General features: G+C 47.7%; 1 protein-coding gene across 8 annotated transcripts in view; it reads right to left on the bottom strand.

Moving 5' to 3' along the window:
• ZC3H18 (zinc finger CCCH-type containing 18) overlaps positions 1-15,428 on the bottom strand; it is a 50,282-nt gene that overhangs the window by 8,420 nt on the left and 26,434 nt on the right. For all 8 annotated transcript variants that reach the window (XM_087738852.1, XM_087738855.1, XM_087738856.1 and 5 more), the window contains 5 exons: positions 8,388-8,588; positions 7,206-7,331; positions 5,525-5,626; positions 3,065-3,208; positions 1,115-1,267 (listed from right to left, as the gene is read on the bottom strand). In XM_087738852.1, the coding sequence (XP_087594978.1) occupies positions 1,115-1,267; positions 3,065-3,208; positions 5,525-5,626; positions 7,206-7,331; positions 8,388-8,588 (726 nt within the window). The remainder of the gene's footprint in view (positions 1-1,114; positions 1,268-3,064; positions 3,209-5,524; positions 5,627-7,205; positions 7,332-8,387; positions 8,589-15,428) is intronic.

The raw sequence follows: 15,428 nt of genomic DNA, 5'->3' as shown, positions 1-15,428 counted from the left end.
GAGCCAGAAACTCCTTCTCCAGGAAAGCTCCAGGCTACAAGGTTGTGACAGCAAATCTGGTTTGGGCACAGACTGTATTTCCTAAGTTAACTCCTTTTCCACACACCTGTAAAGGCAGCAGGCATGGCCCCGCTGCCGCAGAAGCAACACCTGCATTAAGTTTTCCCCATCTTCTCCTCTCGCGCCCCGTACGGCAGGGCAGCGCAGAGCCAGCCTGCCCGAGCGCTCTCTGAACCTCTTGCATCACCCCTGCCTGATCTGATGAATGCGACAAGCACGTAGTAAACAAGTTTGCATTTCCGTAAAATAATGCGGATGTTGAACCTTGGAGTTTCACAGAGTTCAGATATGTGAATTACCGCTGGTCAGAGCCAAGTCCTACTTAATCCACTAGTTTTACGCTATTGGTCTGCTTTTAAATCCGTATCACAGGGAAGCGTCGTGTTTCAAGGCTGCTTGTGAGGTTTCAGGGATGCCTGGGTGCGAACAGATGCAAAAAACCAGAACGAGGGACTTGAAAGGGCTTTATTTCATGACTCTTTACCAGAGGGAGTTAGCTGTTTACAAATCCCGCAGACTAACAGCCATATAACTCTTCACTTGGGGATAAACACAAAGGGAACTGGCCATGCAACTTTACCAGCAAAGTAAAAATGTCACTAGCTGGGCCTTTTAGGTATTCTCTGACCTACCTCTCCTGACAGGCCAAGCATCTTCCCTAAGGACATTCAGTAACCAGAGGTAGTAAAGGTTTAGAAGAGCAAAGCTCCGTAGCCTGAAACTGTTAGCTTGTAAATAAATTAGGATGTGGGATCATCCTGGCCATAAGGAGATGCTTTGGTCATAATTTAGGCAAAAACGGGCAGCTTGGCACACACGACATTATTTCCTTGAATAAGCCACAAGGACACTACCAACACTGTGCTACTGCCATGATTCAGGACTTGGGATTCGTAACACCACACAAAGAAACAATCTTGTTTCACATCCTAGTTACCTAGAGCTTCCGATACTTGAAGCTAGAGAGAGCTTTCGCTGCAAGAAATCACAACAGTTAAGAACAGTTGAAACGTCCTCCTACTTCAGCAAAGGTTACGAAGGCTCGAGGCTGTACCTGGATTTCCTGGATCCAGACGGGGAGTGGGAGACTGAGGCAGACGACGATCTGGAATGAGATCTGGAGAGAGACCGAGACAAGGACCTAGATCGGGAACTGGAACCACTGTAGCTGCTGGCACTGCCGCTGATGCTGCCGCTGACAGTCCGCCTGCAAGACAGCAAACGACATCCTCACCTCGCTGTGCTCCGCCGTGAAAAGGGGTTAGAAGAAACTGTTTAGGGACCGTTGGAGCGTGACGCTGTTGTCCTGTACTGTATACAAGATGGGTGCTTTGCAAATATAACTGTTTCGGATGTTCTTCTCAACTTTGCGTTCCCAGTCCTGAGGAAGCATCTGTTTTCTGAACGGTAGATGTTTTACGCAAGACTGAAGAATGCTAAGGAAAGCCAGGCAAAGAATGAGCTAAAGCACCTTAATCCTGTACTGATACCAGGAGCAAATGCTTCCTACAAAGAAAAATTGATAACTGCGTAACGCAGTGGGACTACCTTGTATTTCAGGCTACACAAATAATCATACACATTTTTTGCAACTAACACTCCAGCACTAACACAAATAGAGCTGTTTTGTCATTTGCACAGCAGGGAGAGGGTAAGGCAGTGGGGTTTGTGTGGGTATAAGCATGGGAAAAAAACCAAACAAACCCCAAGCTTGGAATAAAGAATAAGGGAAGGTGGCTAAAGATTATTATTAACTAGTTAAAGTAAGTGTAAAGGAAACTAGAGCTGACGGGGTTTCTAGGGAAAAGAAACTGCCGTGACCAGTTTTCACCTATGGAGACACAACTGCTCAGCCCAGGCCTTTTGTTTAGCTACTGGGAAGAAACAGGAGATGCAATCCCATGCAAAATTAAAAACTGCCTCAGGATGCTTCTGAAAACTTGAGCGGAGAACAGACTTACAGCCATCTTCAAAACACACTGACAAAAAGCACCATTCCACGATTCAAAAAAACCACATATGCAGGCATAAAACACTCTCAGTCTCCTTATGTGCTCATAAAATAGACATTTCTAGTAAATATGTTTCTTAGGCACCGAACTACTGCTTCCATAGACTGGACACACAGGTACCGTACTGCTATTTCAAAACTTCTAACGTAGAAGGATGCATGATGAGTTCCAGCTGTGCGTAGCTGACTCCGCGTCCCTCCAAGAACAGGCAATGCTACCTGCATTTATCCTGTAACAGTTTTAAATACAGTACCACGGATTAAGCCTGATAAACGTATTTACATACAGACAAGTGCTTCTTGTTCGAAAACCATCAGAAGGCTCTCTCATTTCAAATGCAAAGGGAAGAGAAAAAGGCAACAAAAACAGTTAGAGGACAGACAGAACAAGTCACTTGAAACATTCAGCTAGTCACACGGGATGAAGCCGGGAAGAGAAAGCAGAGCAGGGGTGGCAGCAAGTTGTGTACTGGGAGCAGTGGAAGTAGCAGAGTTTTTCCTCCTCTCCTCCAGCGGCACTGCTGGATGCTGGCGAACCAGCTCCTGGGACCACAGGGAAATGCTCCCTGCATAACAGCACATGTTTAGAATAAAAAGGGTCCAAACCCATCACCCCAAACCTCCACCCTCCAACACGTCAGATCCGCTCTCTGAACCAAACGCACCTCTGCTTCCTTGCTGCGTGGCCTCCGCAACCGGCGGCTCTCAAACATGGCTTTTTTTTGCGCCGCAGACCCTGCCTTTTGACACATTTCATGTATTCCACCTATTTCATCCCCCAACCAGCCTTCAGAGGCAGGAGCCACGTGCTTTGGCAAGTCACTAGCATTCACCCCCAACTCCTTCCCTCTCTTCCCGTCTCCTCCCTGCCTCAGGAAACAAATTTCTCCTTTAATACCGAAGAGCCCTTGCAGTTGGTACTCCCGAGAGAAACCCAGGATTCGCTCTATCTTCCAGGAGATCAAGCCTCTCTCCACCCCACAGCTTTCTTACCTCCTGGGTGGAGTCCTTGTCTGACGTTCCTTCCTTCTTGCCTCTCGATTATCCCCTGGTTTGGCTGGCTCCGGTGCAGCTGTTGTAATTTTAGTGAGTGGCTGGGGGACTGGAAGGGCAGCTAGTTTCTTCACAGATTTTTCACTACAAAAATTGAAATTTTCATGTGGTTGATCAAACTTGGTCGGTACAGAACACAGACATTCTCAAAAGCCATGAAATGCATTCATGTTTGCTGTTGACTAAATATTATATATAATTACTGTAGCTACAGACACATGGCTATTTCACCAAAACACTCTCAAACAATGCGGATTCCCCTAAAGGGATCCGTTTCCCACGTTCTAAATCAAGTCACCTTTTCAGAGACAAATTACTATACAACAGCCAGTTTTGGAGACATTCGACTTGTAAATGAACGAACGAGCAGACTGTGTGGAATCGCTGTTCCTTATCCATTTGACTCTGTGCATTTTTATCCAACACACATACACCTACTTAAAATCTGCCAGTTGGGCTTCAGAACGAAACGCACACGGTTTATGCAAAAAATGCTCTTTTTCACTCCATCACAGGGATTAGCAGGGTGCAAAAGAGCCCGTGTGGGCAAACGTCCCTTGGCCCGCGTTACCCCGCGGAACATTTAACGGGTCGCACCACCGCAGAGGACCGCTACGCAACGTTTTGTGACTTTATCTAGCACCCACTACGCAAGACGGGAATCGCTTTGGCTCTTCAGCGCTGCTCGCTTCTGGGCTCAGAGCACTCCAACCTCTGCTCTAATAGCTGGTTACTGCTCAACAGCCCCAGCACTGACGGCACGCCTACGATTAACTGGGGAGGAGGAGGCTGGCTGCGTACAAAAATAGAGACTCTTAATTCCTCCTCTTGTGCTTAAGAATATCTGTACTCATCCCCTGCAGAACAGAGGATTAAGTGCATGCAATGTTACGCAGCAAAAACAATCCCCATGCTAGCGTAGGCTTGTCCTGGTTTCAGCTGGGATAGAGTTAATTTTCACCCTAGTAGCTGGTGTAGTGCTGTGGTTTGGATTTAGGATGAGAATGATGTTGATAACACCCTCATGTTTTAGTTGTTGCTGAGCAGTGCTTACACTGGCCAAGGGCTTTCCAGCTTCCCGTGCCCTGCCCAGTGCACAAGGAGCTGGAAGGGGGCACAGCCAGGCCAGCTGGCCCAGCCTGGCCCAAGGGCTAGTCCATAACGTATGACGTCGTGCCCAGTATACACACTGGGGGAGTTGGCCAGGGGACAGCGACCACTGCTCGGGGACGGGCTGGGCATCGGTCAGTGCGTGGTGAGCAACTGCATTCTGCATCGCTTGTTTTGTATATTCTTTTATCATTATGATTATTTTTTCTTCCTCTGCTGTCTTATTAAGCTATCTTTATCTCAACCCGCAGGTTTTCCTTTTTATTTTTTCCGATTCTCCCCCCATCCCACCGCAGCGGGGTAGGGTGAGCAAGCAGCTGCGTGGTGCTCAGTTACCGACTGGGGTTAAACCACGACAAGGCTGCTGGCTGGTGTCGCGTGTTACCAAACCAGCACCGCAACGTGTGCTACAAGGGTGTAAAGACATCGCTGCAGGTGGAAAACGTGTCCCTAAAGGGCTGAACCCTCCGAGTTGAGAAGGAAAAACAAAAAAATAAAGCAGGTCAATAAGGTACAAGAAGTGTGGCAAAGGGGACTGTCCCATATTCTGGAGAATTCAGGGGGATTCCCATGGTGTAATTTATTTGCAGGTCACCTTAAAAGGGTGACATCACTACGGCGTTGTGTCACCCTCCAACGTATCCGTAATTTACTACGTGTTACAGGAGTTTGTGAAACAGCAACTTCAAGTATTTAAAAGAGCAGGAGTGCTGGCATAATCTGCCAAAACCAGTTTCATAGCTATAATACTGTTTTAATTTGCCTCCAATGTTAAAAGTAGATGAGGCCGAACCATTTCTTTATTCTAAGGCTGTGCGTTAACTAAAGCCACAGCAGAGGAATGAATGAAACTTTCTTATAGCTCCTTTATAAACATATCAGCACATACAGAAGGTTTAAATAGTAAATCACACATGCGTTTAAACACTCGTGTACATGACGGGGGCCTCGATGGGGCGCTTAGGGACGTGGCTTAGTGGTGGACTTGGTAGCGTTAGGTTAATGGTTGGACTCGATCTTAAGGATCTTTTCCAACCTAAATGATTCTGTGATTCTATAAAATACTTAAGGATACCTGTACAGTTTAACCTGGATTTATTAAGTGAAAGTGTCATCATTTAATTAAACATGCAAAGCTAAGCATTCCTCTATGTGGGTCATATTTTGCATCTCCCATTTCTTCCTTAAACTGTCAACCAGGTCAGAAGGGTCTGACTCAGGGATCAGGCTACTGCTTGGAGCCTCTTCTGCACCGCGTTATCAAAACAGAGATGAAGCCTTAAGCCTTACCCTTTACCGGCAGGTGGTAACAACTCCCCTTTAGCCTTCGCAAGTGGCTTGTGTGGAGACGGTGTTGGAGAAGGAGAGGGTGAAGATGAGAAGGACCGTGATCTAGAAAGGAAGGACACATCACTCTGCTCAGTCTCTGGGACTGCAGAAGGCTTTCCTGGCTTTCAGTGCATTTAGCCATCGCTCCCTCCTTCGGCTAGTGACTGCAGCCCAGGAACTAGTCCCCGTGGGCCTGAGCTTACCCTAGTTTCATATCCGGACTCTGCTCAACAAAACCAACTTCTGTCACCAGATCAGCGGTAAAAGTAGAAAACGAGGGAAAAAATAGGGTCGGCTGCAAGAGAGGCACTCTCAGGTATTCCACACCAACGCCTGAGGCTTTCTCTGTACTCTCTGTATTCTCTCCTTAGGGAGAATATGTCTACAGGAAAGTAAGTGGGATTTTGACTTGCTAGTTCAGCATGATTTGTTTCAACCTGCTTTATGTTCCTGTAACTCCCTAGTGCAGTTTATCCTTTAAACAGCAGCAGCAAAAAAAAAAAAGAATATTGGGAGAAAGACACCAAAAAAATACATCTAACTGGGTATCTGTAATTTCTGGAATACACGGAGATAAATCAAGCAGAGTATATCAAAGCTAACAGATGAGCAAGAGCTGTTTCCTAAGACCAGGACTGACCAAAGAGGCAAGCCACTTACGCAGCACAGCAGATGCTGGTGTTCAAGTGACTCACCCCGCTGCCAAGACTGGAAGTACCCTTCTTGCAGCCCTGTACTTCAGAGAGCCGGACACCTCAGTGACTGGCCTTCCAAAGAACAGTTAGGCACTCGGGTGTTCCTCACCCTCCTCCCTTCAGAGAGAGGCACGCTAATCAAAGTGTGTCACCTGTGCTTGGCATCATCCTGCAAGGAACAGAGCCTGAAGTGGGGTGGATGGGGGAAGGTCAGCCTGCTCCCCAGAAACACGGATGCGCTTGCATCGAGATCGACTCCCACCTCAGCCTTTCCTAGGAGAAACCACCTCTCCAAAAGTGACACCGTGCACTCCCATCAACCGCGTGATCCACTCTGGATATCCGGGTGATTTCAGCTCTGAAGAAGTGCCTGTCTAGGGAGCCAGTTCTCCTACTATGCATATTCCAGACTTGGGAAACTGTCTGCAGGGGCAAGGAAGTGGCAGAGTAATAAACATGCCTCTGTTTAATCAGCATGGGACACTGAATTGCTACTTTGAAGTGTCAGGACTATCACAAGACACAACTGCACAACTGCTTTAATAAGAAAATGTGATTTGCCTGTTTAAATAGAAATTCCAGTGCAATAGAAAAGAGATACCGGTACCTTCTCCCAATCATAAAATGCAAATGATGGCAACATTAATCTCAGTCAGGCTCCTACAACTGCTCGGCGACCACAGGCATGGGAAACGGCCCAGCCACAACAGCGCGGTACTCGTGGGAGGGGTACCGGGGAGAGGAGGGGGTGGCTGATGTATCTGCTTCATTCAACAACCAAACCGGCAGGCTGCCTTGCAGTCTATCCTATCTCCCTCACTCAGGAAAGTGGTTTGAATGTTTTATGTCAAGAGTTGGCTATTTGCTTTCAAGTAGCAGCAAAAGTAGCTGTTGGCAAGTGTTTGGAAAACAGTATACCATTACTTTCAAATCCAAGGAGCCATTACCTGGACCTGCTGCCTGAGAAAGAGCTGTGTCTTGAAGAGCGACTAGAGTAAGAGCTGTAAGAAGATGATCTGGAACGAGATCGCGAGGAACCTGAACCAGAATAGGTGGATGAACGAGAAGAGGACCTGAAAGAAAAGTAGTAAAATTCAGTGCCTCTTGAGAAGTCCTCCGAGACCAAGGTCTTGTTTCCAGTACACTCGTCTCAAGTTCTCAAACACTCCTCCAAAAATCACCTGCCTTCTCCTCCACGGTCTGCCAGGACTACAGCCTGTCCTCGGTCCCCCCTTTTCTTTTAGCGAGGATCCCGTTGTCGCTACCCCCTTTGCACCCTTGAACAGGTCTCCCCTCCTTTAGCTAATGACTTTCCATCCCTTTTTGAGAACTCCTTCCACACAATTTTACGCCTTTTCACCAGACGATCCCCTGATAGGCTGGGTCACACAGGTATGAGAAAACAGAAAAATCTCAGGTGCAGTGATCCCAGCAAGAAAAGCTATCTGCTTCAGGAGGGCTTTGGTTTTTAGATCCATATCTTCAATTCAGTGTGTTCCTCATTCCTCTCTGATATTTTTCCCCCCTCTTTTCAGGAGCTTCAAGTTCAAGCATTTAAAGAAAATGGATCCAGCTTATGCTTCAACTCTCCTAGATTCAGGGCGCTTCTTTCTGAAAAGTGTTTTTTATCTCGCACCCGTTGGTTTCCGAGCTCCACTGCAGCCCTCTAGGGCGCTCTCAAGCCTCCACAACCCCAGTTCTTCCCCAATAGCACCAGCATGCTCTTCCTGGAGCGGGCTCACCTCATCCCTCCAGCACTCCTGGAGTGAAGAGGCTCCAATTCTTACAGCTTCCAGCTCTTTCTGCTCCTATTCAGGTCAGTTTTCATCTAAGTGGGCTACTAATCATCTGGACTGCTTCCAAGTCTACTTTCCCTGAAGAGTGACTTTTCCAAGGACCTGGCTTTTCTTAGTCTTCAACAGATCACATCACAGCACCCACAGTTACGTGCCCCCTTTAGCTTCCATCTCACTACCCATATGCCAGTGTCCATAGCTGTCACTGAGCAGCAAGCCCTGAACTGCTTTCCCAAACGTCTCAACATCTTCCACTGACAAGAGAGAGTCATGTCGCAGTCCCCGACACACTAACAAGGCTCGGAGGTGACACCGCTCTTTGCCTTCACTCACCTTGAAGAGCCAGAAGCAGATGCTGAAGAAGCAGAGGTTTTTCGGCGCCTACGCGCACGGCTGGGAGAGACGGAGACACCGAGTTTCTTTTTGGGGGACTTGGATCGGCGCCAGGGGTCCTTCCATTCATCTGCTCTCTTCGACTGAGTGGTGGTAATTGTGGTTGCCTCCTTGTCCTTCTTTGGTGGCTCAGGCTGACGGCTGGAAAACAGAGGAGTTAAGTGGCTGGGACTTTTTCATGTAGTAAGGCTAATAGAAACACAGGGCCAGGAAAAGATCTCAGAAATTCATCCTTCATGCCAGTACTAGCTCTTAACCTCCACTGCAGGATATTCAGCATCGTTTTGGGGGTGATGAAGCATCAGGACAGCTATCATTTTGTGAATCAGTGACTGCAAGCCCGTCAAAACAGCAGCACCTGCAAGTTTTGTGAACTACTTGGTCGCACTGACCAAGCAGTGACCTGCCAGCTGATTTCGGCTTTGGCTCTTGGCCTCCAAGGAGTGGACACGAGCACAGGTAAGAGGGAAGGGAATGGGAAACTTGGTTCTTCCTACGCCTACACCAAGTAGCTAGAGCTGGAGCAACCCAAACCCGGTAGGCAGCGCCCAGCGCAACGAAAATACTAAATGGAGCTAGATTAAGGACAGACTTTGAGCGTGCATCTGAAACATCTCAATACAGCAAACTGCTGGAAATAACCGGCAGGCACTAAGAGAAGAGATTCGGCATGAATTACTCTCCTACAGTTCCCTTATTGGAACATCACATGGGACTGTGTCACAAGCCTTACCACAGCCAAGGCACACTGGTCTGTTTTCACCCTTACAAAGGGGACGGTTACCTCATCAGGTCAGCATAAAGCAGTTCATGATGGCTGTTTTATCACCGTATTATTCTCTAGGTAGTTATAAACGCCTTTGAACCTGTGCTCTCCTGTTGACAACCATGAAGTCGTGACGAGCCAGGCTAGATACCCTCCATCTCCTCCCTTCCCTTTTAAGGGCTCTAGTTGCGTTTCCCCTTTTTCTGTGGTTCTCCGGGCTTCCCTTCTCCTCCACAACCCTCTGAAAATAATTCAGGGCTAACTTCTCGGCATCTGCACTGGATAGTTCCTTAAGTACTCCAGGCTGAGTTTCTTCAGGCCTCGACTTTATTACCTTGCTTATCTATGGGTGATTTAACTTGGGATTTTTCCTCACCCTTACTCTAACCCGCACATGACTGTTTCATCACCTGCTCATAACCTTCTCCCTCGAGTTTTACGCAAACTTTGTGCTTGCTTAAAGGTTTATGAAGTCTGCTGCACTCATCAAATTACCAGTACAATGATGCGTTTATTCCTTTTCTCAAGATAATGAACCCTCTTGCTCCGAGAATTTGGGGGAGGAAAGGCACCTTCCGTCGCTGGCTGCAGCCAGTACCACCCCATTACTCACACGGCCGAAGCTACCACTCCCCACACAACTTCCTCTACCTTTTGAGATAAAAAAAGCAACCTCCAAGTTTTCTAATAATCCTATGGACTGCCTTTCTTGCCACAACACCTTTTCCAACAAACAGGATAATTAAAGCTCTTCGTTAGCAGCCTGTTCTGCCCTTTGAAGGCTTCGCTAGTCGCCAAGTCTCATCTCCTCCTTGCTTGGCAGCAATAAAAGTCTCAACACAGTTAAAACTCGTACGGCCTCGCACCTCTTCCCTGACTCCAGAACTTGGATGTACTGATTTTAAAGTTCAGTGCAGTATCCTACTCCTTCCCTGGCTTTGCTGATATAACTACAGCGATTTTACAATTTGCCCCACGTCTATCTCAGTATACACAGAATTTTATGGGAGGAGAAACTCTTCTTTCACATTCACCTCTCCCACAAAACTCATTCCAGCTTCAGAAGAGGATGCTTACGTATTAGCACACAGAATTGCTGACTGCCTAGTAAGAGAGTCCCAAGCAGGGTTATGGCTCAGCATTATTCACCAGCATCTTCATTTAGCATCATCGCCCTTTCCAGTGCTGCTCTAACATACGCTATTTAACACAGCACATGTTATTTGCAGTGGGTTGCTCTAGTTTTCCATATTATAGCCACAATCCGAGTATCTAATCATGGAGGAAGACCATGACTCTGAATATGGGGTTGAGATAGACTGGCCCTATTATTTATACTCCGATAACGCTAAATAGTCGTAGCCGGGGTCAAGCTCTCGTTCCAACAGATGTAGTACAAACTCATTTTGAAGCCATCTTGACCCCTGGAGCATCTTTAAAGCAACTAAGCACAAAGCAGGAAGGAAAGGAAGGTTGGGAACAGCCTGCACACCTTGCCTCAAGCAGCAGGCTAAACAGCGGCAGAAAGGAGGAGGAGAACGCCACGCGAGGATGCTCGTGAATAATGCTAGACTACGTCCCGTTCTGATGTCCCTTCCCGCAGGACCACAGTCTGCACGCTTTAGGAGATGCAGGGGGAATATTCTGCCGGCACAGGCGGGTGGAGAGGCAGAATCCATCTCAAGACCTGGACAAAGCCTGCTGAAAAGCTTTTCACTGCGGTGTGCAAGGTGACAAACGTGAAAGCCATCAACTAATGAACAACCTTGCCCCTCTCCAGGCTCAACTCTCTCCTGCAATAGTTTTCAGAAAGAGAAGTCTCCTACAGAATTTATTCTCTCAAAAAAAAAAAAAACCAACAAACCAACTCGCCCACATTCACATCCAACAGCAGCACATCCTGGGAGCCGGACCTCAGCTCCGACCCCACGTGGGAACAACTTACGCTGAACTCCACAACTTGGGCGCGAGCTTGGAGCAAAGATGACTATGAAAGCAAATCTCATTACTTGCACCTATTACCTGGTTTGATGCAATTCTCTCTCGATGAAGTCACTTTCTGGAGGAAAGGTTTTTTCCCCAGGAAAACCACAACAGAAAGCCTCATTTCTGCATATGCTTTGGCTTTTTGACTCAGCAGTAAATATGTTACCGTACTACAGCCAAGAAAGAAAGACTATGCTCGTGTCAGGACATTTTCAAAGTCTTTCCTCAAGAGTTACCTGCATGCCCAACATGTAGCATCACCAAATAAACTTGTTCAGCTTAATGCGAGGGACTGGTATCTGATGCCACTTGGCTCGTTTCTTCCAGTGGAATTCAGGAGTCAGAATTGAAAGTAAGCCGGAGCAACTGCCAAGATCCTCACCATCCGCCTTAGACTAACAGCTCAATTACAGCCTGCACGAGCTTCACCGAAGAGACTATCAGAGGCTAGCAGCCCACGAAACAGGCGGCGTTTCAATCAAATTTACTCCCGCGTACTGATACCGTGCAGTTGCTGGGATGAAAGCGGAGGAAGCCGTCAGGCTCGCAGAGGAAAGCCCGCTGGGAAGAGGCAGCGGGCAACCGGCCTGTGGCTCCCAGCCCAGATCAGGCAGGAAGGCTGCCCAGAGCTCCACCGACTGCGATAGCTGCTCCTGGTGCTGCGCTGCTGGGTGGGTTGAGCGATGTGCTTGACCCTGAGAGAAAGGGGAGGCTTTCTCCTCGCTTTCACTCTCACAACTGGGTAACTTTCACTTCAGGCCTTGTGCTGGATCTGGCGCTTGTTGGAGCTCTCCATGTGCCAACTCAACTCCTTAATTAAATAGGAAGAGATAAAAAAAAAAATAAAAGTAGTTTGCTGCTGGGTCAGCAAGTCCAACCAGCCCACGGCAGGGTTTGAACAACCGCAGGAGCTGACCCACGGCGAAGAGAGGAGGGAAGGAGAGAAGAAGCCTGGCTGCTTCGGGGTGGCGAGCCATGAGATCGGCTGACGACACTTCACATGAGTTCATCCTCAGCCCAGCACAGTTACAGTCCCCGCTGCAGGCAAACCTAACGCGCTCCGGCACAGAGTGGCTGGGGAAAAAAAGCCATACGTTACCAAAGCACGCGTGTGAATCCCCCGTCTCCTTTTTCACTAAATTCCAATTTTTAGGAAACATTTCAAACCTTTGAAAATTGACTCCCTAATCAGGTAAGCCTATGCCACGAGGTTTAAAAAAAAATGAGAGAGATATAATAAATAAAAATAAATATAATAAATAAAAAGAGACTGACAAGATGGACTGATCAAAAGCAGCTTAATTTCCTTCCAGAGCTCCGAGGAGCAGCATCCTGCGTCACCAGGGCACGAGCAAGGTCTGCAGAGCTTCGCTATTTCCGAAGCCCATTTTAACCTTAAAATAACTAAATGCTTTATTTTCCAGAACGAACACGTTAATGCATATTTGGCTGGAATTTAATTACAGCAATCAAGTGGAGAACTGAAGCTGAACGTGGCTTTGGCAATGAGAGGAGGAACAAAGGCCGATCCAGCTGGCAACGCAAACCGCAGCGCAGGTCGGCCAGCTCCCAACCGCATGCGCTCCGGCTCCCAAATAAACCCCGTTTGAAGCACGTCACTGAATTCGAGAAGAATTTGCGGGGGGGGGGGGGGGGGGGGGGGAAGCGGAGCCACACGGCTCAAGTTTTCCTCCTCATGTATTATGCAAATGATGCCGAAGCATTTCTAATCTTAGAGGTGAAAATAAGCTTCCCGGGGAAAGTTCCTCCTTCCTTCCCCCTCCCCGTGGGACACGGCTCCCACAGGTAACGCAAACCTTATCGCCCACGGTCACCAGTGACGTCAGCCTCGCTCCAGGGCTACTGTTTTGGCCGGCAGTTACAGCTCAATTTTCTGAAAGAGGAAAGTCCACCGATGATTTAAAAGCCTTTTTGTTTCTTGCAGGAAAGCAAGGATTGCGTCAGCAGCCCCGGCGCGAGTTTTCCTTCGGTGTCAGTGGAATTTTCCAGAGGAAACGGACTCGAGGAACGACTGGAGCCATGTGCCAAGGCAGTTGTGAAGGGACCTGCAATTGCTGCAAAATAAACTCCAGCAGCGTGCATGCGCGCCGGAAGATTTTTCCCGTCTCGGCACAATAAAGTCACTCGTGTGGCTGGAGAGGGACAACAGCTCCCAAAAGCCACCCACGTGCAGCTACAATGGGAAATGCTGAACGTTGGAGCCGGTGCTAATTGATCTTGGTGAAATATTAGCAAAGGATATGCTTTTCTCAAGATGTTTCAATCTAAAGCAGAGTTATCAGTCGCATAAAAAAAAAAAAAAAAAAGATTTCTTCAAAGCTTGATGGGGAGAGGCTTTGAAATTAAATAGTGGAGATACAATCTGAACCTACAGCATGAAATCATCACAGCAGGTCGATAAACATATCTGAGATGTGATCTACCCTAAGGGCTGAGCATTTGATGCCTTGAGAGCCTCCTCTAAATGAGAGGGACCTGCGTGCAACGATTCTGCCCCGGTCTTTGCAATGTTTTAATAAAATCCAGTGTGGGAGATCTCTCCAGTAACTCCGATTCCGAAATGCCAAAGAAAAACACATTCCTTGACATCCACATCTGAGTCACTCGATGCCCTTCATCTTGATTTACGGTTACGAAACCCTTCTCCTTTTACTGTGGAAGTGGAGGCAGAACCTCAAGAACCATGAAGACTAACAAAAACTCCCGTCAACAGAAATGCTTTGTGGAGAGCTTTGAAAAGTTTTGCTGATTTGGTTTGCGGAGAGATTTTATTATCGCTAACTTCCCAAATGAACTGGGAGCATAAATGAAAGCAAAGCCGTCTAACCAGGTTCCATTGCTCTGGCTGGAAGCTGCACCACAAAAAGTAGGGATGTAAACAAGTTATTATAATGTTTATCACGGCGGTGTTACCATAGAGCGCACTCGATGATGAGTCTGACGAAGCGCATAGCAGCACGGGGCACGTTCTGTACGCGGGGAGAAGGGAAATCCTCTTCTGGGCGATGCTGCACCGCGCAGCACTGAAGGCAGCACGGCAGACCCGCCGTGTGCAGGAGGAGCAGAGGAACAGAGGCCCGGCTCAGGCCTCCCTTCAGCCCAGGAAACCCAACAGCCCGGGGCCATTTGCTTCTCTTAACTCACTGCACACCACGAAGCCGCCCAGGGAAGGTGCAGACACCCGGAGAGCAAATCTGCGCCTCCTGACAGAGGCTGCTGTTCATGGATGTTAAGACTAATTCAGTGCGCGCCAGGGTCTTACCGATGCCTGACTTGAAACCAGGAGAGCACAAGGTTGTCTGTCCTGCCTGCTCTTCCTCCTGCGGCAGGACAAACAGGAACAAATGAAGGATTTCTTATAAGAAACAGCCGACATTTCCGCAGGGAAAACTAAGAGAAGACAAAATCCACCAGCTTACCGCACCATCTTTATACAACGGGATGAGACACCATTACTAAGCCCACTAAAACACCTAGCGCTAGTTGAGCAACAGTTGCTTTCATACAGAGCCCCTACACTCTAAAAACAGGGAGCAAACCCAGCTGGCAGCATGGGGAGACCGCCAGGAGCTGTCGGGAAAGATGACGAAGATCCAGAGACACTTTGAATTACGGATTCCTCCGAAAAACGAGTTCAGTCGGTTTGTGATCACACACATACACACACAGAGCCATGAATCACTCCATTTGCATTCCCTTACTTTTGCCACTCCTTTATCTAATCAACCTCATTCCAACACTTCCTAACTTGCAAGCCCTGGGTAACCTGCATTCATTGATTTTTTTAGACTCCAGGTTATCCTGTTCATTAACATGCTCACCCCAGAGATTAACAACCACCTATTACAAAGACAACTTGAACGAGCTTGAAAAAGTAACGCAAGGGTGAGCTCTACAAGAGAACGTGCAGCCTTTTGTCCCAGGGTCTGCAGCATTATACAGCATTCAGAATTGAGAGCTACTGCCACCTCAACAGAAGCTGGGAAGCAGCACAACACTCCTTGCTGGAAGGTTTTTACGAAGGATTTATGATTTGCTAGAGAACAGCTGCCCTTTCTGACATTGCTGTAAATTCTACAGTGTCCCTACTTACAGGTGTTATTTTTATTTTTTAATGGCTGCATAAGTGCACTCCATCAATAATCTCTAGCCCAGCTGAAGAAAACTTCCTTCCAAAAAACTGTTGTGCGTGCGATAATCACAGGACG

Source organism: Nipponia nippon, unplaced genomic scaffold, assembly GCF_047370975.1.
Source record: "Nipponia nippon isolate SJK-2023a ecotype South Korea unplaced genomic scaffold, ASM4737097v1 scaffold_7, whole genome shotgun sequence".
Classification (NCBI taxonomy): domain Eukaryota; kingdom Metazoa; phylum Chordata; class Aves; order Pelecaniformes; family Threskiornithidae; genus Nipponia; species Nipponia nippon.
This window is presented reverse-complemented; position numbering and strand designations above follow the sequence as displayed.